At 38.6% G+C, this 26,719-nt stretch overlaps 1 protein-coding gene across 1 annotated transcript in view; it reads right to left on the bottom strand.

The window, feature by feature from the left end:
• clstn2a (calsyntenin 2a) overlaps positions 1-26,719 on the bottom strand; it is a 183,182-nt gene that overhangs the window by 73,054 nt on the left and 83,409 nt on the right. The window contains exon 2 of the mRNA XM_058069210.1: positions 25,079-25,201. Coding sequence (XP_057925193.1) covers positions 25,079-25,201 — 123 coding nt within the window. The remainder of the gene's footprint in view (positions 1-25,078; positions 25,202-26,719) is intronic.

Raw genomic sequence — 26,719 nt, 5'->3', positions numbered from 1 at the left:
TATGTTATTATTATAGTTCGCATTCGTAGAACATAAAGGACCACCGCTGGTTCAGTATCCGCACCTAGGTCCACAGTTTGGCTGATTTGCGGTGTCCAGAATTGTCTGTCAATGAACCAGGAAGTAGCGAGGTAAACGGATAAATAAACATAACCTACTGAGTCCAACCTTGGTGGAGGTCTACGCTCTATTGAGTGCCCTTCTGGATTCCATATGGGCTGACTAACAAATATGACTGATGCATGGCCTTGCAAAGACGGCCCCTTACGCTCCACTGGGTCACTGTATGTGAGCCTCATAGCGTGACAGCTCATTCCTACACACAATTAATGACACAGGTCTCCTCATTCAGACCCTCACCGTTATCTATCATGCAGAGCCAGACGAGCTTTCACTCCCTTAGTAAATTACAGCCTGCTGAATGAGACATAAAGTAGGGTAATGTGCTGAAAATTTGCCAATTACTATCATTACACTGCCATAATTGACCCTGGAGACCCGTGTCTGGTAATACACACTCTGCCTTTGGAATGCATGTGTGTGTGTGTGTGTGTGTGTGTGCTTTGGTGTTTCGTACCCGTAATTAGTAGATTGGACCTAGAGGAAGGACTCATATGGCTTCATATAAGCTGCCAGGCAACCTTTTTGTAGAGGTGAATTGCTGAGGTCCATTCAATTGAGAGGAATAATGGACACTAAAAATAAGCAGGGAAAAACATTTTATCCGTACACATATATGTATATATTTTCTTCCTTGCGCTTGGACCGCATCGCTATTGGAGAAGAAGTTAGTGGTCATACAATTTAAGGGTATAAGAGCAATATGTATATTTGGTTACAACACTGGACTCTGTCATCACTGAGGAAGATCCAACAACGGAGAAGTTACCGCACTCCTTTAGAAAGTGAAACGTGGAAAGTGAAAGTGAGAGTTAGGCTGGTGTGAGTGAGAACAATGCATCTATTGTGTGTCTCCCATTAGGGTCATATCCAAGCGTTGCACAACTCTGACTGTGCTATGTGAGTGTGTGTATGTGCGTCCGGAAAAACCTCTATGAGAAGTTATTAGCTTGAGCTGAGCTATTAGACTCTACAATATCTAAAAATCAATATCTAATATCTACTAATAAAGGTTTACTTTACTCAAAATGACAACAGAGTCTATATTCAAGACTTTAAATATTTCATTATTTTACATTGTCAAATAAAATACTGTACACTTACCAAAAGTTATTATAAATACAAGCAGTTGATGTTTGCTAAATACAAGGATGAAGAGTCTTGAACCAGTCCTGATGTGCTATATATATCACTATTTTTTTCATTTTTTAATACTTTTTTAATTTTTTAATTTTTTATTTTTTTTAATAATGCAAGGTACCAAAGTACGATGTGCGAGGTGCATTATTTAAAAAAAAATGGGAAAAAAATGAAAAAAAATTGAAAAAAAAGAAAAAAATTAAATTAAATTAAAATTAAAAAAAATTGAAAAATAAAATAAAAAAAAAACCTTAAACTGTATTATGGAAAGCAGGAAGTGAACAAATGTAACAGTTACTGATTGTAAAAGTACTAGATGGAGGGGTAGGATTTAATAAGCTTTGCTTCTTCCTACTCCTTTTGGACATGTGGAACTGGGAACTGATTATGGGATGCATTCAATTATAATCTGATGCATGTTCAAATGAAATAAAACCATTACCATTACCATAAATTCTGCCTTTAGATCTTCTTCTTCTTTCTCTTTGGACTTTTCCCTTCAGGGGTCGCCACAGCAAATCAATTGCTTCCATCCAACCCTGTCTTCTGTATCTGTCTCTCTCACACCAACTACCCTCATGTCCTCCTTCACTACATCCTTAAACCTCCTCTTTGGTCTTCCTGTACACCTCCTACCTGGCAGCTCTAAACGCAGCACCCGTCTACCAATATATTCACTATCTCTCCTCTGGACATGTCCCAACCATCTCGGTCTGGCCTCTCTGACTTTATCTCCAAAGCCTCTAACATGTAATGTCCCTCTGATGTACTCGTTCCTGATCCTATCCATCCTGGTCACTCCCAATGTAAACCACTGTTGACCCCAAATACTTAAAATTCTGCACCTTCTGTATCTCTTCTCCCTGTAACCTCACTCTTCCACTTGGGTCCCTCTCATTCACACACATACTATACTCCATCTTGTTGCGGTTAATCTTCATTCCTCTCCTTTCCAGGGCAAACCTCCACTCTTCTAGCATCTCTTCCACCTGTTCCCTACTCTCACTACAACATTTTGCCAAACCAACTATGCGCATCAAAATGATGCCTTTAGATACTTTTGATAAGGCACAGCTACTTTGTTATTGTGTGTGTAGTTCATCAAAGTAAAAGTTAGCGTGCACAACTGAGCATTGCTATCGTTGCAAAGGCAGACTTGTTGTATTGGATCACTTTAGATTGTGTGGGTGTACCTAAAGTTGCAGATGGGCATGACTATTTTCCAACACACTTGCTGCTGTTTCTTAAACCTAAAAGTTTTCACCCACATGATAGCCAGAAGGCCACACAATTGCACAAAGCAACCCCTCAACAGATTCCATCCAAATCTAAAATGACTCTGGATCACTTAAGTATCCCCTTTGCCTTGTCCTCGTTTATCTTGTTATTTCCTCTCTATCTCTGTATCTACGTATTTTTCTGTAAAACAGATGTTAATCTCAAGGTCTTTCCATCTGAAGCATTACTGTTTTGTCTTTTTCACCTTGACAGGAAACGGCAAGACATCCATCAGAGAGAAAGCGAGAGGGGAAAAACACTTGTATACATTTACTACTGTACAAATAATCTGATGCTTGTGACTCTATGTCATCGTGTTATGCTGATTGCTTCCATTTTTCTCGCAGTAATGGTTTATTGTAAATGAGGATTACCAATATGTCTACTGTATTCTGAAATACTGCATGTCGGCTTCGTTGTTTAATGGGAAGCACAATCACAGTGCGGGAGTCGTGATTTTCTGAGAGACACTTCAGAGACGCTTCCACTACACTGCATTTTAATCATTAAGAGGTGCACGGGGGGGCGGGGGGGGGGGGGTATGTGTGAAATGAAATTTAAATATTCAGTTCATTTGGTGCTGTCAATAATTACAAATACTGCTGTCCTGTCATTTATCTTTATTTTAATGAAATACGGTTTGAAAAAAAAATCAGATACAGTTGCAAATGGTGAAAAAAATCACGATTAATTAATTTGAAAATTGTGATTAATCTGATTAAAATGTTGTAATCATTTGGCATCCCTAGTAATTATGGTATTGACACAAATGTGTATTTTCCCTAGAAAAAATGTGGGTTGTCTGGAGATTGATCCAACAAGTGGTTTCCTCTCTCCAAGTGTGTCAGAGCCTTTCTACCTGTCACTCACAAACACCAATGCAGAAACTGCAGACCCATTTCAAGAAAATGGTTGAAAGGAGTAGTAATACAGTATAATATTTGTTTGCAGGAGACCCACCTGGCTAACATTACAATAAGGGATGTCCGATATTGGCTTTTTTGCCGATATTGTCCAACTCTCAATTTCTGATATCCCATATAAGCAGATACCAATACCAATATGTGTAATATATGACATATCTCCTGTGATGGAATAAACACATCAAATATAGTTTTTCATTATCGGGAAAGAAATCTGATACCGATATCACATTTTGATACTTAATTATCGGACAGCCCTAAGTTGGGAATACAGTATGTTGCAAAAGAGCCACTACTCACAACGCCCCCTATACTGCAATAGCAGACTGAAATGAAAATGTCAGCAGGAAAACTGCAGCCTGTCTTGTTTCTACACCACAAGTAAAGAACGGGTTTAGCTCTGAAGTCAACAAATTACAGATCTCAACCTTGGAGTACGAACAATGGAAAAGAAAGTTAAAAGCCTTTGCAGTGATGTTCCGTGTGCACGGGAGGTGACGTAAGAATGTGTGATAGGCGCACTGTAGCTTGGCTTAGCTTTTGGCTTTGACACAACCAAAACAATCATGTAAAAGATGTAGGGAGCTGCACTTGATTGTTGGGTCGGCACACCAGAAACTGAAGTGCACTTTTATTATAAAATGTCCCCTTCAAAGAATCAGGATAGAGTGGAAAACAACAACTGCAATGTTATTCTCTTGCGCTCTTTGTGTTAAAAAATGCTTCAAAACAATAAAAAAAAGCCTTTCTTTCCACAAAATGACTTGCCCTTTAAGTATAGTCTGCAAACCCTGCATGAGCTAAAATGTCTCAATGAATTGTGCTGCAAAAAGCAGCTGAAACGAATCCGGCATTTCTCTGTATTCTCTCGTGTGCTCTCTCTCCCTCGTGTGCGTTTACAGTCGCTTGATGAGGCTTCTGTATCTTGACAGGCCAATTAGATGCCGATTTGCATATCTTCTTTGCACCATTTTCCTTGTTCATGTGAGCATAAAATAGGATAATCTGGCTTTTGAACCTTCAGAGTCACTCAAACTAACTTCATCATCCATGACCCCCCCGGCCTCTCCTATTCACAGTAACCCGCTCAATGTTGCTGAGTCGCCTCGTTTGCATAATTATTTTATCTGCACATTGTGTGCATCCTCTCAACTATATCAGCCCTCATCATTGCCGGTATCTAACTTCCCGTAAGTGAAAGAAGATCAGCCACACTTAAAAGAAGCTAATAGAAATTCATAGCGTATTGCTTGCTTTTACCCCAACTACACCTAACTACATAGAGCACTAGAGCAGGGCTAGGGAGACTTATTATATCCTAAAATGGTTGGTCTTGCTTTAAAACATACACAGATAATAGGGCCCTTATGGAAATACATGTTCAAATATGTAGCTTCCATGGCTCTCTTAGCCAAAAAGGTTCCTGACCCCTGCTCTAGAGTATACATGAATTCTTTGTTTATTCTTAGTTAATTGGCTCCAGTCCCCACCGTGATAAGTGAATTATTGAACTTGGATGGGAAAACAGCATAGAAAACCTGTTTATGACCTTATAATAAATTTTTTTAACATAATTAGAGCCCTCTACACATGAAGTAACACCCCTATAGTCAACTTTACACTTCTATTACCCAAGATTAAAAAAAACAATTCAAGCATGAGGGTTTTAGGAAGTTTTAGCTCGGTTATTAGCACGCAGGAGCTACAGCGAGGAGACCCGGGTTCCATTCCCCCCTCGAGCATCTCTGTGTGGAGTTTGCATGTTCTCCGTACTTTGTTTCCTCCCACATTCCAAAAACATGCTAGGTTAATTGGCCACTCCAAATTGTCCATAGGTATGAATGTGAGTGTGAATGGTTGTTTGTCTATATGTGCCCTGTGATTGGCTGGCCACCAGTCCAGGGTGTACCCCGCCTTACGCCCGAAGACAGCTGGGATAGGCTCCAGCACCCCCCGCGACCCTCGTGAGGAAAAAGCGGTAGAAAATGAATGAATGAATGAATGAATGATTCACATCTGCAATAAAAGTCTGTTGCTCCGGAGATCAAGTCTGAAAATTACAGTAAGATTACTGACACCTAGTAACCAAATATCAATTACAGAGTATTTGAATGCATATTCTGAATGCCTTATATATGTATTTCAGTTCATTTTGCCCTTTTTTGTGCTTGAAAATGCTTAATTGCGGCAAAACACATGTACAATTTGTTCATTCATTCATTTTCTACTGCTTATCCTCACTAAGGTCATGGGGGTGCTGGAGCCTATCCCAGCTGTCTTCGGCCGAGAGGCGGGGTACACCCTGGACTGGTGGCCAGCCAATCACAGAACACATACAGTAAAGTCTCGTTATATCGATATTGTCGGGAGTCGGAAAAAATATCGATATAACCAGACTGTCGATATATCCGATCCTGCGCCGAACTGCATTAAAAGTGGGCAATAATGCACTCGACATTGTTCTATAGTATAGAACAATGTCGAGCAGCTTAAATCAATCTTTGCTTAAGGATTTCAATGCCAAAAAAGAACACGGCGAACGGCTGCTTCCAGTCAACTTTATTTTTCACACTTCCACCACCAGAGCGCAGCATACACACCGATTCTCGCACTTCCTGGTTCACAGGTCATGCTCAACCCGCCCCACATAGCTGGCCAAACACATGCCTGCAACAGTTTCTCTCGTGTGTATAGAATCTATACACACGAGAGAAACCACGAACGCCAGCATGTACATATGAAAAACAGTGATTATTGCAAGCGATAAAAAGATATCTGAATACAACACAATTAAATACATGTATTTGTACGCTTGTGTCTTCGTTGGAATAGGTGTGTATGCTATGTCAGTTGGTTCTTCTGTTGCAGGCATGTGTTTGGCCAGCTATGTGGGGCGGGTTGAGCATGACCTGTGAACCAGGAAGTGCGGGAATCGGTGTGTGTGCTGCGCTCTGGTGGTGGAAGTGTGAAAAATAAAGTTGACTGGAAGCAGCCGTTCGCCGTGTTCTTTTTTGGTATTGAAATCTTTAAGCAAAGATTGATTTAAGCTGCTTTTGTATCGATATAAGCAGACCAAATTGGCTGGCGGGAGATGAAAAGGGCATCGAAGTAACCGGATTATCATAATAACCTGGTATCGTACTAACGGAACTAATTATATCATAAAAGACTAGAAATTTGCCGGGAAATGAAAATAGTATCGTAATAAGCAGTAATTCGTTATAACCGATATCGATATAACGAGACTTTACTGTATAGACAAACAACCATTCACACTCACATTTATACCTATGGACAATTTGGAGTGGCCAATTAACCTAGCATGTTTTTGGAATGTGGGAGGAAACCGGAGTACCCGGAGAAAACCCACGCATGCACGGGGAGAACATGCAAACTCCACACAAAGACGGCCGAGGGTGGAATTGAACCCTAGTCTCCTAGCTGTGACGTCTGCGTGCTAACCACTAGATCGCCTTGCAGTCCACAATTTGTTCAAAATGCATATATTTTGAGTAATAATAGGCTGTATTCAACCACAAAACAGCATGATTTATGAATGAATGTATATTTTAAAAACCGTAATAGAGTAAAGCGGTGATATTTGAAGAGAGTCGCAGGACCAGCCAAAAACAGGACAAAAAGTGTGAAAATACAGCATCACAGTACATAGCATTTGATCCCATGTAAAGTAGAACTGCAGCATTTCTATTTGTCTCCATTACAGTTTGCTTTGGGAGCTTCTGGAACTCGCCAGCATTCTGTGCAAACCAGATAGGCGCCACTAACTGCAATAAGTGTGACGGCCACTGATGCTCACTCCGACTCATTCACACACATCTCTGGCCATGCAAAAATGACTCATATTAATTAAGGGCAGAAAAAAGCTGTTGCGATATAGTGGCTTCCATTCACAGGGATCCCGTACACCACTGTAGTTAAGTTAATGATGTGCAGGATGTCACCGTGAGGCAGTTAGCCACGTGACATTTCAACAAATGTAGCTCACATTGTGGCTGGCAAACACTTACAGCTCTTGTTGAGACTCTTGTTATTGTAGTTTATCTTTTAAATGGGCTAGAAAAGGGCACCGGGGTTTTATGACTTAATTATTCTCTCTGACTTTATTCCTACAACAGTAACGCAACGTTATGTATTGTGAATGCAATAGTACTTTTGGAATACCTATCTATATATTATTGTTATGTTTATACCAAGGGTCTCAAACTCAATTTACTTGGGGGCCACTGGAGCTAGGGTCTAGGCGAGACTGGGCCGCATCAGGTTTTCCAAAAAAAAAAAAAAATGCATTTATTAAAAACAGAAAAATGAATAAACTTTGCTTTGGTTTCGATTTTCTACAAGAAAAGCTCTGATAAAACATTCCACTGTTCTCAAATATCTTACTTTTTATTTTTCTACACAAAATAAGATGAAAAATAAACAAATCGAGAATAAAGAAAATCAATCAATCAGTAATAAATAAATATAATAATAATAATAAAACGGCAAATAATAAAAACTTAAGAAACCACATATAGTTGGTGGGTAGACAAATTGTTTTTTTCAGATTAAAATGAACAAAGCATTATTAGAGCCCTGTAGACATGACAAAACACAACATTTATTTTTTTTATTTACAACATATTGCGCAACTGCAGGGTCTTGAGACACATGCTAACTCGCAAACTAGAGAGCTAGCAACCTAAACGGTAGCCTTCAAGTTATTTCCTTTAAACTTGAATAGCCAAAAACTTACCACTTCCACACAGATAGAGAGGATAACTATTAACAGTTATTTAACCTTTAACATGAACATTAATCAAATGTAATAATTTTTTCTGGGTACATGATACCATACAGCATCCATATCAAACTTGCGCGGGCCGCACTAACATTAAACTTTCATATCAAGGCGGGGGCCTCAAACTAGTGTCCTGCGGGCCATATTTGGCCGCCCGCGGGCCGCATGTTTGAGACCCCTGGTTTACACGCAGACTCTAGAAAAGAAGGGCACTAAACAGAAAAAAGATTTACATCAAATCCTCAATAGAGTATAAAATCAGCAGCCACAAATGAAAGGTAATCAAGCCTTTGCTCATTTGAGCAGATTGTTTCATAAACTCCCTTCTCCTGGAACAGACTCATTTGGCTATAATCATTATCACTACACAAAAAGAATACGAGGGCCATCATGGAACAAAAACTCATTTGATTCATTTTTGAATATATTTTCACCTCTGAGGTAGATGTGCTTTTCTTTGACATTTCATTTGGGTAAGTCTGAATTTAATTAACATTTGGAGGATAAAATGTTACAGTCTTTACAGTCTTCCCCCATTACAGTCATTTCATCAAATTATATTTTACAATATCCTCTTCTTAGGTCTTGTAGACGGAGAAATTAAAATGAGAGGAGAGACATAGTTCTGATTTCTTCTGCTTCCAAGTAGCACAGTTGGGATATGAAAACTGGTGATTAGAATGAGGCAGCTTGACAATCACTGCCATCGCTGACATTACAAAATTCACAAAAATACCAACAAAAGCATGTACCATTAAACATGATCTTAATACATTAGGGTAGAAGTGTTTAGAGCACGCTTCACCAAGGCACCATATTGTTAGTTGTGGATACCAACATTTTGTTAATATTCTGGTGAAACATGCATATTTAGTTTGTTTGGGTTGAACTAAGCTATTAAAGGGGAGCTATTATGCTTTTTCCACTTTTCTGACCTATAAATGGAATTAGAATATTGTATTTTCATGTGAAAGTTTCAGATAATGGGGTTGGCGCATTTGGAAGTGAGCCCTGAACGAAGTTTGGGATGGCTCAAAACGCTCTGATTCAGAGGGTGTTGCAAAACAGTTCTATTTGTGATGTCACAAGGGTTTCCTTGTGGGTGTGGCTGTAGGCCACTGTCCTCCTCAAGCTCTGCATTGCCCGCCCTTCCCCAAGCTCTGCTACTCTGTTCAACAAGGCATACGTTATTGGAGTTGGTGATTCCCAGCAAAATATTTTCATGTTCATGTTCACTTTTTTTGTGAACATGAACGTAAAATATCCGCCAAACGGATGCTGAAGGCAAAAGTAGCAAGGCTTTCGCCGGGAAATGTCGGAGAGAACTACCGATGTCTAGTAGTTCGCACTCACACTCCGGTGCCTCTGACGAAGTGTGTAGTCAGGAAGTAATTTGGGCATGTGACCAATCACAGCGGAGTGGGCGTGCCCGGAAGAGGGCCGTGGGTGGAATAAATTAAAACAGACTGTTTTGGCGGGTAGCACAATTCCAAGGAAATACAGCTGGAATAGGTGCAGATTCTGGAAGATCTAGAATGTTTTCTGTGCAGGTTATTGTGCGTAGCTGCTCTATCGGAGTCCACAACTCAATAAAAAGGGTAAAAAAATGAGCATAATAGGTCCCCTTTAAAATAAATATTACAAAAATGAGTAGCGCTTGGCAATTTTCATTTTGTAAAAGTACACGGACATTTGACCTTAAGCCATAACCATTATTCCTGCACACTTATAAAATATAAACCTTAGTTAATCTTCATTAAACAGACATTAAGGCCAAGTAAAAAAGGCCCCCAACATCGAAAGCTTTAAGAAAGAACAGTTTTGGTCCCAGTATTGACCCGTGAGGTACGCCACATGATACATTTCAGCAAGCAGATGTATATTTTCCTGGTTTCTTTGTTTAAAACTAACCCTCTCACTTCAAAAGTACTATTTTGTTAATTAAGATATTGTAATTAATTGCATCAATTGGATTTTGTTCGATCCATAAATACTGCAGCATAAATCTCTGTAGTAGCGGTAAAGCGTTAATTTCCTTGGTTATTTGGATTAGAGCCATGCAAGCTAAAATGTTAGCTTTGTATTGGCTGTCCATGAGTAATTAATTCTGTTTCATAAATTTGGCTAACCTGCTGTTGAACAGCTTGTCAATAATTATTGTTGCATTAAAGAAACTGGTGAGTAGATTGTAAAGTTCTGCAATTTTAATTTCGTTTGGAAACATATGATAAATTGATGACCTTTTTTATCGTCTACATTTCAATTCCATTCTAATGAGTTGATGTATTTTTTTTACATTTGTTGACATCATCAAGGATTTCCTCTTTTGTCACACGAGTGAAGAACATGGAGCTGGACTTCCTGTCTCTGGCATTTGAACCTTTCAACAACCACATTCATATTATCATGTTTGGCATTACCATCTATAAAATACTGAGGGTAATTTGCTTTCTTGGACGCCCCCAATTCCTCTAATGTAATAATTGAATATAGTATTATTTCTTAGACACTCTCAAAACTTAACTTCTTTTTATTGCCATGGACCTAAAATGGCAGATAAAGACAAATTATTTAATTTAAAATATAAACCTTATTTAATGTTCATTAAACAGACATTAAGGCCAAGTAAAAAAGGCTCCCAACATCGAAAGCTTTAAGTCTCGTTTTAAAAGCCATTATTCTCTGGCTTTTAACTCGGAGTGAGTTGTATGGTCGTATGTGTCTTTTAGTTCTTTCTTTTTATTTTAATTGGATTTATGTTTTGTACTTTTATTGCTTTGCTTCTTGTTTTTAATATTTTAATATGTATGTTACTATTTTATTTCTTATTTGATCTTTTAGTTTTGGATTAAATTCAATTTGTACCTTTATTTATTGTATTTTATTTATTTTTATTTGTATATATTGTTTTTATTTTACTAGTCTGTGCAGCACTTTGGAAAGTCTGTTTATAAAATGTGCTATATTAATAAAGTGGATTGGAATGGATTAGCTTAAAGTACTGAACATGATTGATTGTTTAATGAATTTTATGGAAAGTAATTCTGGTTCAAAAATTAGTATTTTGCATAGTCAAATGTTTTTTTTGTTTGACATGAGCACTGATAAATAGATACATTTGTATTTATCCTACATAGCTTTTATTTCAGCCGGAACCTTCCGTTTGAATGACACGCACATACACATTGGAAAGCTTTGAGATGAAACCCTTTTAATGCACAACACAATCATCAAACTTCCTTACTTTTTCATCCAAGTCACAGGCCTTTTAGTGTAAATGCAGCCACAGTGTTCCAGGAATGCTGCAGCTATTTTTATGGTTTGTAGATAGAAGTCAGCCCTTAAAAGAGCATACAGACTGTGTGATGTTGTGCATCTCTCTCTCTCTTTGCAGACCTCCCTCACCATTAACTCACAAACTCAAGAGCGCTGGCCACAGAGCTGCGACGGCTCCACAAAGGCAAAGAGGACATGCAGGGAAGGAACAAACGAGGCGGACAAAGACACATTTCCACCTCCCCTGCCGAGCACACGGACACCTGCCTGGTCACTTCACTCCTCTAATTTGATGGCTAATGACCTTATGTCATAGCTGAAACCGTTCTTGTCTCTCATCTCCTTTCTACCTCTCTTTTGTACCATACCATGATAGACAGAACAGGTCTACACTCACAGCACTGCGGCTGAAAGCACCCAGCAGAGATGTTGATGGAGAGTTACAGCTGCTGGACTGCTTTCATAATGTGTCAGATGCTGGTGACATGTTACAAGGCCAATAACACACAATAAAAGTTAGTGCAAATACCATGTGGTGCCATGGTAATGCTATTATTTATCTGGAACATGCATACCTGTTAACGGTGGTCTAGGGGTTAGCACGCAGACCTCACAGCTAGGAGACCAGGGTTCAATCCCACCCTCGGGCATCTCTGTGTGGAGTTTGCATGTTCTCCCCGTGCATGCGTGGGTTTTCTCCGGGTACTCCGGTTTCCTCCCACATTCCAAAAACATGCTAGGTTAATTGGCGACTCCAAATTGTCCATAGGTATGAATGTGAGTGTGAATGGTTGTTTGTCTATATGTGCCCTGTGATTGGCTGGCGACCAGTCTAGGGTGTACCCCGCCTTACGCCCGAAGACAGCTGGGATAGGCTCCAGCACCCCCGCGACCCTCGTGAGGAAAAGCGGTAGAAAATGAATGAATGAATGCATACCTGTTACATTGGAATATGTTGCATATTACAAATCACAATTGCAAAATGTCCAAAATGGAGAAGGAAGAAGCAAAGCTTATTTAATCCTACCAAGTCTCTGTCCCGTATCATTCATTCATTTTCTACCGCTTATCCTCATGAGGGGCGCGGGGGTGCTGGAGCCTATCCCAGCTGTCTTCGGGCAAGAGGCAGGGGGACTGGTGCCCAGCCAATCAAAGGGCACATATAGACAAACAACCATTCACACTCACATTGATACCTATGGACAATTTGGAGTCGCTAATTAACCTAGCATGTTTTTGGAACGCATGCACGAGGAGAGCATGCAAACTCCACACAGAGATGACCGAACTCAGGTCTACTAGCTGTGTAGCCTGCGTGCTAACCACTCGGTCACCGTGCAGCCAGTCACGTATCAATCAATTGATATTGATTGATATTGATATTGACCAGTTTACGTAATCCCCATGAGGGTCACAGGGTTATGCTGGAGCCAATCCCAGCTGATTTTGGGTGCGAGGCTGGTCGCCAGCCAATCGCAGTACATACAGACAAACATGTTTTTGGAATAAATACTGTACAAAATACATTATAGACATTCATAATGAATGTATATACAGTACTTTAGTACTTGACAGAAACATTGTTTGATAATGAGCTAGTACAAACAATGTAATACTTCAGTAGTATATTTGACATACACTCAAAAAATATATGAACGCAACACTTTCTTTTTTTTGCTACCATTTTATTTGAGCTGAACTCAAAAAACAAAAAGTTTTTCTATGGACGCAAAAGGCCTCTCTCTCTCCCTCAAATATTGTTTACAAACTTGTCTAAGTCAAAGTGTGTTAGTGAGCATTCATCGTTCAACGTTATGACTGCACAGGTGTGCCTTAGTTTGGCCACAATAAAAGGCCACTCCAAAATGTGCAGTTTAAATGCATCTGAAGTGGTCCAGGTCACACCATTTGCCTCACGTACCATATCATTCCAAACATGCTCGCTATTTTCAAAATGCCATCAATAAAATGCACCCGTGTTTGTTGTCCATTACAACCTCCCATACCCAACCAATAACCCCACTGCCACCAGAGGCCACTCCATCCACAACACAGGTGCATTTTACTGTTTTGATGGCATTTTGAATGCAAAGAGATACTGTAGGCCAGGGGTCTCAAACACGCCAAATGTGGCCCGCAGGACACTAGTTTGAGGCCCCCACTTGATATGAAGGTTTAATGTTAGTGCGGCCCGCGCAAGTTTGATATGGATGCTGTATGGTATCATGTACCCAGAAAAAATTATTACGTTTGATTAATGTTCATGTTAAAGGTTAAATAACTGTTAATAGTTATCCTCCCTATCCGTGTGGAAGTGGTAAGTTTTTGGCTATTTAAGTTTAAAGGAAATAACTTGAAGGCTACCGTTTAGGTCTCTAGCTCACTAGTTTGCGAGTTAGCATGTGTCTCAAGACCCTGCAGTTGCGCAATATGTTGTAAATAAAAAGAGTATAAATGTGACTATAGTCGTGTTTTGTCATGTCTACAGGGCTCTAATAATGCTTTGTTCATTTTAATCTGAAAAAAATAATTAGTCTACCCACCAACTATATGTGGTTTCTTAAGTTTTTATTATTTGCCGTTTTATTATTATTATTATTATTATATTTATTTATTTATTACTGATTGATTGATTTTCTTTATTCTTGATTTGTTTATTTATTTTTCATCTTATTTTGTGTAGAAAAACAGTGGAATGTTTTATCAGAGCTTTTCTTGTAGAAAATCGGAACCAAAGTTTATTCATTTTTCTGTTTTTAATAAATGCGGTTTTTTGTGGGGTTTTTTGAAAACCTGATGCGGCCCAGCCTCGCCCAGACCCTAGCTCCAGTGGCCCCCAGGTAAATTGAGTTTGAAACCCCTGCTGTAGGCCCATTGCGGTGACATTCATCCATGACCATCAACTCATTTTGGAGCATAATATTGTGCTGTCCCATGCTGAAAAATTCCCGGAAGCGCAGAACATCCCCGGTATTTGCATGGGCAGCACAATCATCCGACATGTCGCCCGACACTGGATCGGTATGTACAGGGGCAACCGGTGGTCACAGCAGATGCTGACTGCTCTTCTGACCCCTCCAGGCCACCCCGAATACAGACAATATAAACTCAACTCAAATAACAATATTTTTGTTTTGGGATATAGTATTATTGAGAGAGAGAAAGAACAGTTTTGGTCCCAGTATTGACCCGTGAGGTACGCCACATGATACATTTCAGCAAGCAGATGTATATTTTCCAGTTTCTTTGTTTAAAACTAACCCTCTCACTTCAAAAGTACTATTTTGTTAATTAAGATTATTGTAATTAATTGGATTTTGTTAGATCCATAAATACTGCAGCATAAATCTCTGTAGTAGTGATAAAACGTTAATTTCCTTGGTTATTTGGATTAGAGCCTTGGAAGCTAAAATGTTAGCTCTGTATTGGCTGTCCATGAGTAATTAATTCTGTTTCATAAATTTGGCTAACCTGCTGTTGAACAGCTTGTCATTAATTATTGTTGCATTAAAGAAACTGATGAGTCCATTGTAAATTGGAGTTTGTTTTCAGTTCTGCAATTTTAATTTTGTTTGGAAACATACCTGTTTGAAATGATACATTGATGACCTTTTTTATCGTCTACATTTCAATTCCATTCTAATGAGTTGATGTATTTTTTTTTTAATTTGTTGACATCAATGATTTCCTCTTTTGTCGCACGAGTGAAGAACATGGAGCTGGACTTCCTGTCTCTGGCATTTGAACCTTTAAACAAGCACATTCATATTATCATGTTTGGCATTACCATCTATAAAATACATCTGTAAAATATCAGACTGCACTTCCGGAATACAAACAAAAAACAGACTGTGTACATATATTTATACTGTATTCTGTATATTTTGTATTTTCATTTTTTCAATAGATGTGTCTGCACCTACTTCACCAAAACAAATTCCTAGTATGTGTTTGATCATACCTGGCACTAAAACCGTTTCTGAGGGTAATTTGCTTTCTTGGATGCCCCCACTTCCTCTAATATAATAATTGAATATAGTATTATTTCTTAGACACTCTCAAAATTTGATTAACCTCTTTTTATACGCCATGGACCTAAAATGGCAGATAAAGACAAATTATTTAATCTAACACAAAAATATGGACTCAAAACAAATGAAACTAATAAATTATTAAAAATGTTACTATGGATGTATGATTATAAATTCTGCGGAGGTAGAGCCACCACTTTCTTCCTCTTCTTCACTGACACTCACAACACATATGCAAAATATGTTGTAATTTTAAAGCCAATATGTTTGCCATTAACTCTACGGGCAATTAACTGGCTATCCATTTTACAATAACCCCTCAAGTTTAGCAAAACAACCAATGAAAATTTTTGTGTCCATCAGTCTTGTTTTCCCCTGTTATTATTATCGTTGTAATATTATTATTGTTATTATCATTATCATTATTGTTATAATCTTTATCGTTATTACCATCATTATAATCATCATTAATATTACCATTTTCATCATTATAGTTAACAATTTTTGGATTTTTTAAAAATTATTTAATTTTACAGACTTCATTGCTTCTCGTAGAGTGCTGTATCATTCCATCTGTTATTTTCTGAAATACGCAGTATTTGTGCTTTTATTGTCAATTTATTAGCCCACTTTTTTGTAACATTTACATATCATTTTCTGGATTGCATGTGTCTAATCTTGTGCATTAAAAAAACAAGAACTTGAGACCGTGTCTGGACAGGTGACCAACCCAAACATCAGTATCTTCTTGTTAAACCCTACCTGAGGTTTTTAGACGTGTTTATTAGTTTGTGTGTGTCTAGTCTTGTGCATTAAAAAGCAAGGTTTTACCGATGACCAGCTCCAGCCCCAGTCTTCACTTGCTGTGCCTAATCTGGGTTGTTTGTTTGCATTGTATTTTATTGTAATGGTTGTTGTATTTTGAGGTATGTAGATAATGTTTTTAATGTTTTTAAATGAGTATTTTAAATCACCACCTTTCTTTCTTTTATCATCAACAACCAATTGTTGCAAACTCAATTTTTGAAGCAACAATGTCTTGCTGTCCATTATTACTATTTTTTTGTAAAGTAATAATTAATAATAATTAATGATAATAATAATGATAATTATTACCCCTAAATTTATGTATGATTAGCCTAGGTACCTCTACCAATTTATAGTTGTATGTGGTATTAAGGTGGTATTCTTACGTTTGTCATATCAGTCAATCAGAGATTCCAGCAGAGATGACAAGACAGTAGAATGATCACTATTAAAATACCATTCCCACTTATATTTATAATCAGACACTTTTGTTTTACTATGTCACATTTCATTGAATTTACAACTAAATTAGATTCAGTAGTGCCACCAATGTAGAGTTTTTTTTTGTTTTTTCCCCCAAAAGTTAATGTAATCCTGATCAACAATAGTTATTCTGTGGCTACCGACAAACAAGCAAACAGAATAATGAGTAACATTTAGAGAAGAGAAAGAATATATATATATATATATATATATATATATATATATATATATATATATATATATATATATATATATATATATATATATATATACCATCTATAAAATATATGTGTGTGTGTGTATATATATATATACACACACATATATACATACATTTTCTTTCACTGTCTGATTGTTTTATGCTGCACAAAAGTAGTGTGAATTATGTTGGTTCCAACGAGCTATCCATGCAATATTGACCTGTTTTGTCTATAGGGAAACAATATTGTCTTATATTTGGGTCAATACAGTATTTGAACTGTATTCTGCCATATTGCAATACTGTGATGCATTACTGCCGCAAATGCACAATGTTCAGAAAGAGGACAGAGCCATGAGCTCATGCAAAGCCATTACATGAATTCTGAAATATTATGATTGGAAAACATGTTTCAGAACATTGAGCAATTTCCTTCAATGAAAAAAAATCCCAAATGGGAACTGGCCTAGAAAATTGCATTGCATGCATCGGAATAACTATCCATGTTCCTTTTTGGAAACTACTTCTGAAGATGCTCACATTATTTTGTTGCCCATATGTCTGTTCCACATTTTCCTCTCCAGCTACTTTTAGTCCATTACCATGAGGAAATAGTGCACCACGGCACATTATTCTGGTACCATGACAAATGGGGGGAACGTATGCCTGTTGACTGTGGTGCTGAGATAAAGCATAGGCAGATGAAACAGGTTTTTTCACAGCAACCTCCAGTCCACTGCAACCATCCCTCATGTTAATGTGATTGAGAGGGCTTGCTCGGTGCACAGGCCTCGACCCACACACCTTTGCATGAGGTGTGGGCACGGAGGATGAAGGATGCCTTAGTGGCATGGAGTAATAATTTCTCCCTACACATATTCTTTAAGTTAGGACCACTGTAGGCAGTTGAAATGAAATGAAGGGGGGGGGGCGGGGGGGGCAATGGGCAAAGCATGAGTCGAAAAGGAATGAGAACAAACCGGCAGGGCTCGGCAATAACGATGTACCGATGGCCCGGGGCAAGTTAAAACAAAATTGGGGCAATTAAATCCAATCAGTGATATTCCCGTGGGGCAAGTGCACTTTGGTTCTTGGTTCTTTGGTTCTTGTTGGGTGTTGGTAAAACACGGACTGCGTAATTCCGGTGGTAATTTGCAAACCCATCCTTGCAAATCTTGAAATGGACCAATCAGAATCCTTTATTTAGACCACGGTCCACAGTTTACCCACACCCGTTCTTGTTGGCGATCAACCAATCAGCGAAGGTTTGACTAGGAAAACATCTATCATGGTGTCCCTGCCAACATGGTCTAATTCTTCAACAACTTGTGAAGGAAAACAGCAAAAAGTGATGAACCAGTGCCTCCTAAACAAGTATTTTATTAGCGGCAGCAAATCAAATGATGGCACAGGTGAGTGAATCACATTGCTGTGACAATTTGAAGTGGTCACAATGAAACACCACCGATTAGATCCAATACCAAGTGCTGATTTTGCACAAGCTACAAAATCTAGCGCTTCCATTTCTCTGTGGATTTTTCTCACCTTTGCTTCACAAATTATTGTTTGACCATTCAGCATTTTTTCTCTGGATTAAAAACACTTTACTAGTACACAAATGTGTCTATTCAATAATGTTTCATTGTGGTGCACAACTTATAAATATCACTGCTTACTACGACTACCATGTGTAAGGTAGTATGGCATGCCATGTTAGCATACATCTACACCAGGGGTCTCAAACATGCGGCCCGCGGGGCCAAATGTGGCCCGCAGGACACTAGTTCGAGGCCCCCGCCTTGATATGAAAGTTTAATGTTAGTGCGGCCCGCGCAAGTTTGATATGGATGCTGTATGGCAGGGGTGCTCACACTTTTTCAGCATGCGAGCTACTTTTAAAATGACCGAGTCAAAATGATCTACCCACTACAAAAATGCAAAACATCTATTTATTTTCAAATGTATTGAGAATTATTTGTACGTACAATGTATGTTGATGTACCTTACATAACCAAATGAGCCAATATTGCAAAACACACATAATTAACTATTAACATTTTTTGTAATTACCTGCGTTTACTTTGATGACTTGCACTGAATTGAATCAGCCAGGGATGCATAGTCCGGACAGTAGCTGCTGATAGCCAGGTTAGCCAGGCAAACGCACTTCGAAAAAGACATTGTGAAAAAAAAAGTCCACCTCCCATTCCGTATGGAAGTGATATGTTTTTGCCTTTTTACTTGGTCCAGCTCCTTCACTCATTTTAGTGACCATAAACTTTAGCGAGGGCTTAAAATCTGACGCAATTCGCCGACTAGCTTAGCACTTTGCATCGTTGTTTACGCATGAGCGGTGACCTAAAGGTCAAACTTCAGTTGTCATCTGACTGGTTGTCCTGTATGTCAATCAAGTAACGGGGATGGATGATAGGCTGACATCGTAAGTTCTGCTGCACTTAGAGACGTTGTTTGATTTGATTGGTCGCCCGAAGGGCAACATTCTGTTGTCATCTGAATGGCTGCCCTGTATATCAATCAAGTGACGGCATTGATGCTGGGATGATATTTTTTTAATGTCACGCCGCGATCGACCAGTAGATCGCGATCGACTTAATGAGCACCCCTGCTGTATGGTATCATGTACCCAGAAAAAATTATTACGTTTGATTAATGTTCATGTTAAAGGTTAAATAACTGTCAATAGTTATCCTCCCGATCCGTGTGGAAGTGGTAAGGTTTTGGCTATTTAAGTTTAAAGGAAATAACTTGAAGGCTACCGTTTAGGTCGCTAGCTCTCTAGTTTGCGAGTTAGCATGTGTCTCAAGACCCTGCAGTTGCGCAATAGGTTGTAAATAAAAAGAGTATAAATGTGACTATAGTCGTGTTTTGTCATGTCTACATGACCCGCCCCGCTTTTACGCTTTTACGTTTTAACTGTGTATTAACCAATCAATGTTGTATTCTGGTGTGTCTTTTATTCTGTTTACTTGCTTTATTCAACTTCATTCTTTTGTAAAGTGTCTTTGAGTATCTTGAAAAGCGCTATACAAATAAAATGTATTATTATTATTATTATTACAGGGCTCTAATAATGCTTTGTTCATTTTAATCTGAAAAAAATAATTTGTCTACCCACCAACTATATGTGGTTTCTTAAGTTTTTATTATTTGCCTTTTTATTATTATTATTATTATTATTATATTTATTTATTACTGATTGATTGATTGATTTTCTTTTTTCTTGATTTGTTTATTTGTTTTTCATCTTATTTTGTGCAGAAAAATAAAAATTAAGATATTTGAAATGTGGATATGTGGAATGTTTTATCAGAGCTTTTATTGTAGAAAATCGGAACCAAAGCACTGAAAAAGTTTGTATATTTTTCTGTTTTTAATAAATGCGTTTTTTTTTTGTTTTTTTTTGGAAAACCTGATGCGGCCCAGCCTTGCCCAGACCCTAGCTCCAGTGGCCCCCAGGTAAATTGAGTTTGAGACCCCTGATCTACACAATTTGATCTATTTAATCATGATCTATGTAGGAAAACAACCACAAGAAATGATAATAATGAATAATAATGATGTTTTGTAATGTAGAGCCCTGGTTAAACCTTTAAAAAAGGAAAAGTTGTACTAATAAAATGTGTAAGAATGAAAGGGGAGGTAAGTCTAGTGAACAATGCTTGTCTGTGTTTTTGTTCCCTGCAATTAATGTGGAGCCAGAAGGACAGGCCACACCTCTGCAGTAAAACAAAACCAGGATTGATGCGAGTGTCTGTAATGCTCAAGTGAACACCACACACAGGAGCTCACTTGGAACAAGTTGTTGAAGTGGGGAAGAAAGGAAAGGATAGAAGAAATGTGGCATTTGGTATAGGAGAGAATGGATGGAGGAGAAGGAGAAAGGAGTGAGATAAAGAGTCGAAAGACTGGGAATCCACGAGTGGAAAAGCCTGGGTGTTTGTCTGGCTGTGGACAATTGTAAAAAGAGATAGGTCAGGAAGGGTATCGGGTTTGATGCCATTTTTCTTTAGTCTCCTCGGTGGTTATTGTGAGGGGTTCATTGACAACGGCACAGCTCTGCAGCTCCTCTCAAGATATTTCACCAGAAGTGACCTTCACCATTCAGACAACATGTGTTAATCATACGGGGGGGGGGGGGGGGGGGGGGGGGGGGGCTTTTTGTGTATTTGCTGTTTAAAGTTCCCGAGTGTTGTTTTTCAGTCAGCAAGTTAAGCTATCTGACTGATATTTTGTATCAAAAGTATAATTTTGTTTGGAGGTAAAGCATGTAAGGACAATTATGCAAGCGGTTTTACACTCCCCAAGGTCAGCCATTTTGAAAGAGCAGCTCAGACACGGCATAATAAAAGACTAAATAATGTCTGTTGCATTACAACAAAAATATGAGAAAAACACAAAGTCAAATATCCATCTTCCATCGTTGGCTTAATAGAAACCATTTTTGCCATAATGAGCGGTTTAAGCGCTAACTGCCAAAAAGAGTCTTTGTTTGCCTTTGAGTCTCGGAATAATTGATCTAATTACAACAGCGATCTTCGTCTCATTGCCGTCACTGTCAGCTTTGCTATATTCGCATGGCTGCCTCTTGCGAGACGACATAATCAACATCTGAAAGCATCATCTGCCGATGAGTTTCATAATTATGTTCTCCTGTCATTATTACATGTTAACACATTCGGTGGCATATTGGAAGTCTGCCATGCTGCAAGGCAACAAAACCTACCGTAGATCAGTATGCTGATTTAAAATTTCCTTTTTAAAAAATGTTTTTATTCAGAGATGAAGATGTAACGTAGGTACGGTGGGGCCCATCCATTTATCCGTTTTCTTCCTTTTATCCGGATCCGGGTCGTGGGGCCAGCAATCTCAGTAGGGAAGCCAAACTTCCTCTTGCAGTTCTACCAGGATGACACCAAGGTATTCCTGAGCCAGATGGGAGATATAATCCCTCCAGCGTGCGTCTGTTTACCCCAGGGCCTCATCCCAGCTGGCCCTACCTGAAACACCCAGCAGGAAGAAATCCAGGAGACAACCAGACACGATGCTCGACTCACCTCAAATGGCTCCTCTAAATGCGAAGGAGGAGCAGCGCTACTCTCCTCGTGAGCTCCTTACCCTATCTTGTACTGTCCGGTACAGTGACCGTATTATTGTAGGCCAGGGGTCTCAAACTCAATTTACCTGGGGGCCACTGGAGCTAGGGTCTGGGCAAGGCTGGGCCGCATCAGGTTTTCACAAAAAAAAACACATTTATTAAAAACTGAAAAATATACAAACTTTTTCAGTGCTTTGGTTCCGATTTTCTACAATGAAAGCTCTGATAAAACATTCCACTGTTCTCAAATATCTTACTTTTTATTTTTCTGCAAAAAATAAGATGAAAAATAAATAAATCAAGAATAAAGAAAATCAATCAATCAGTAATAAATAAATATAATAATAATAATAAAATGGCAAATAATAAAAACTTAAGAAACCACATATAGTTGGTGGGTAGAAAAAATATTTTTTTCAGATTAAAATGGACAAAGCATTATTAGAGCCCTGTAGACATGACAAAACACGACTATAGTCACATTTATACTCTTTTTATTTACAACATATTGCGCAACTGCAGGGTCTTGAGACACATGCTAACTCGCAAACTAGAGAGCTAGCGACCTAAACGGCAGCCTTCAAGTTATTTCCTTTAAACTTAAATAGCCAAAAACTTACCACTTCCACACGGATAGGGAGGATAACTATTAACAGTTATTTAACCTTTAACATGAACATTAATCAAACGTAATAATTTTTTCTGGGTACATGATACCATACAGCATCCATATCAAACTTGCGCGGGCCGCACTAACATTAAACTTTCATATCAAGGGGGGGGCCTCAAACTAGTGTGCGTGTTTGAGACCCCTGTTGTAGGCGCTGTGCCCATCGGCCTGTTGATCTGACGTTCCGGTATTTTCGGTATTCTCTCACTAGTGAACAAGGTCATGTTAAAGGTTAAATAACTGTTAATAGTTATCCTCCCTATCCGTGTGGAAGTGGTAAGTTTTTGGCTTTTTAAGTTCAAAGGAAATAACTTGGAGGCTACCATTTAGGTCGCTAGCTCTCTAGTTTGCGAGTTAGCATGTGTCTCAAGACCCTACAGTTGCGCAATATGTTGTAAATAAAAAGAGTATAAATGTGACTATAGTCGTGTTTTGTCATGTCTACAGGGCTCTAATAATGCTTTGTTCATTTTAATCTGAAAAAAATAATTTGTCTACCCACCAACTATATGTGGTTTCTTAAGTTTTTATTATTTGCCGTTTATTATTATTATATTTATTTATTCATTACTGATTGATTGATTTTCTTTATTCTTGATTTGTTTATTTATTTTTCATCTTATTTTGTGTAGAAAAATAAAAAGTAAGATATTTGAGAACAGTGGAATGTTTTATCAGAGCTTTTCTTGTAGAAAATTGGAACCAAAGCGAAGTTTTTTAAACATTTTTGTTTTTAATAAATGCATTTTTTTTTTTTTTTTGGAAAACCTGATGCGGCCCAGTCTCACCCAGACCCGAGCTCCAGTGGCCCCCAAGTAAATTGAGTAAATTGAGTTTGAGAACCCTGTTGTAAATATTATAAATATATGTTAAGAAATACATAAATGTTCTCCATATATGCCCCCTATTTGACCCATACCACTTGTATTAGAAGCTCGAAGTGGGTCAAAAGTTTGTGCAGATACTTAAATTGCAGACGCCTACATACAGTAGATGTATTGTATGACTTGTATTGTAAAGTATGACTTTTTTATTTTATTGTATAATGTATTTGATCTGCATTAAGTAATATTTATGCATGAATGGTCAAGATTGCAGCCTGTGAGCGGTCACAAGTTCAATTCCTGCAATACGTAGATACAGGGGCTGATGGAGCGAATGAGCAGAAACTGAGGTGCCCCTGAGCTGAGAACCCAACTTCCAAAACTAACTCACTGTAATCCATTTAATTTAACCATGTCAATAAATCATATGCCAATGTGACAATTCAAGCTCCATGAAGCTAAGAATAGCAAAGCAATGTGTGTGTGTGTGTGTGTGTGCATGTGGTTGAGCAACTTATCTGTAAAATCTATAGCACGGGGTCCAAAGTGCGCCCTAGGGGCAACTAAAGGCAAACTGCATTTATTATTAAAGGAGAAACAAATTCAAACCTAACTTAACTAAGATTAATTAAGTGTATCAGTGTTATAATGCCATTTCCAAAGCTTTGGGACTCCAGCATACCACAGCGAGAGCCATGATCCACAAATGGCAAAAACCTGTGGGGAGCTTCCCGGGAGTTGCCGGTCAACCAAAATTACCTCAAGAGTGCAGCGGCGACTCACCCATGGGGTCACAAAAGACCCCACAACAATATGCAAAGAACTACAGGCATCGATTGCCTCAGTTAAGGTCAGTGTTCATGACTCCACCATAAGAAAGACACCGGGCAAAAACGGCCTGCATGGCAGAGTTCCAAGACCAATATCACTGCTGATCAAAAAGAACATTAAGGCTCATCTCATTTTTGCCAGAAACTGATGATCTCCAAAGACCTTTGGGCATGAATGTAATCCCCATTTCAGAAAAAAAAATATCATACCAACAGTAAAATATGGTGGAGGTAGTGTGATGGTCTAGGGCGGTTTTGCTGCTTCGGGACCTGGGAGGCTTGTTGTGATAAATGGAACCATGAATTCTGCTGTCTACCTAAAAATCCTGAAGGAGAATATCCGTGACGTATTTGTTGGTGACCTCAAACTGAAACCAACTTGTGTTCTGCAGCAGAACAATGATCCAGAACACACCAGCAAGTCCACCTCTGAATGGATGAAGACTTTAGAGTGGCCTAGTCAAAGTTCTACCATGGAATAGATTTGTGGTTTTGTCAATGGAAATCAGTTGCCGTGTCATGGACTTCAGAGGTTCCACTTCACAGGTTGCATACATACATTTATTAGCATGTTCCCTACCTGCAAATGGGACCGGAGCATCCTTGTCAAGAGCTACAAGCGGAGGGTCCAGCAGCACGGTGTCCATGTTCTCTGTGATCACACCATGGTAAGAGGCTTCTATCCACGGTTTGTGCTTGTTGACTGTGGAAAGTGTGGGGGGGGGGGGGGGGGGGGGGGACAGGATGATATTAATCTCTTCTTTTCCTGTTTAACGTTTTACTCCAATGCACATTTCAATTTAAAGCAAGGATTGCAAGGATTGTTTTTGTAATTCACATGTTTCTTTCCACTGCACATCGTGTCATCTGAAAGGAAGGGAAACATCAACCCTTCCGTGACAGTCTCTCCTTTGTGATTGATCTCCTTTTTTTTTCTTTTTTTTTTAATAATGTCTTTAGAACTGGAGAAGCTGGTTGAAACAATATTGATTTGTGTCGGATTACTTTTATTTACAGCTCCAATTTAAATCCCCAGTTCACAGAGCACACAATCATTTAAAAAAAATAAAACTAAATAAGAACAAAATGGCTTATTTTGCCACAAATTAAACGCTCACCATCTCCTGAACTAACTTGCAGTACTTTCCAATGCAGAAACACCAAATGTGTGTCCTTGTTTATTAAACATTGAAGCAAAAAAATGGAGGCACTATAAACTGCAAAGGCAGAAGCATTCGATATGCATTTTCAAAGTTTCCCTCATCGGAGGTTATGGTGATGTATAATTTCTGCATACTAATGAGGTATACAGTAGTGAGTATACAGGCGACACCCACACAAACCTAAATCATAGCCTCAACTCCACAACACACACCATGTTTCATATAGTCCTCCATTTGCCCCTTAAATAATGTCGCTCCCTAAATAAACACCCCCAGTCAAAAATATGCCCGGCAGTTGAGTAAATAAACATCCCCTGGCAACTATTGAGAGGGGACCCATGATGCTTTTTCCATTTTTATGACCTATAAATGTTGTTAGAATGTTGTATTCTCGTGTTAAACTACACCAAAGTTTCAGATAATTAGCTTTGTGTGAGCCCTGAAAGAATTTTGGGATGACTCTTCGAACATCCCATAGACATCCCAACATCTGGACTATCCGTCCAATGGCTTTCCAACGTTACTTGGTAATGTTGAGTGAGTCAGAAGCGCAAGCCGTAAGTAACAATTTATCAGTGTCTTGTATAAGTAAACAGTAGTCTGTGTAGTACAATAGAGTGTGAATAAAGCTCACTGATGCCTGGAGTTCCTAGTAGCCTTTTTTCACCAGTCAGTGTTCTACCCAAGTTTTTTTAAACATGAGTAGTCCTGCAAAAAAACGTGTAATGACCACATTTCCGATGTCGTTACCACTCTTCAAGTTCATACATGTTATGGTAATGGTAATGGTTTAATTTCATTTGAACATGCATCAGATTACAATTGAGTGCATCCCATAATCAGTTCACAGTTCCACATGTCCAAAAGGAGTAGGAAGAAGCAAAGCTTATTAAATCCTACCCCTCCATCTGGTACTTTTACAATCAGTAACTGTTACATTTGTTCACTTCCTGCTTTCTATAAAACAGTTTAAGTTTTTTTTTTTTTTAATAATGTACCTCGTACCGAAGTAGGAGGTGATATGAGCATCCAATGCCATAATGGGTACCATAGTGCAT

Source organism: Doryrhamphus excisus, chromosome 3, assembly GCF_030265055.1.
Source record: "Doryrhamphus excisus isolate RoL2022-K1 chromosome 3, RoL_Dexc_1.0, whole genome shotgun sequence".
In the NCBI taxonomy this organism is placed as follows: Eukaryota; Metazoa; Chordata; class Actinopteri; order Syngnathiformes; family Syngnathidae; genus Doryrhamphus; species Doryrhamphus excisus.
The sequence above is the reverse complement of the archived record's forward strand: the minus strand, read 5'-3'. Positions and strand labels throughout refer to the sequence as shown.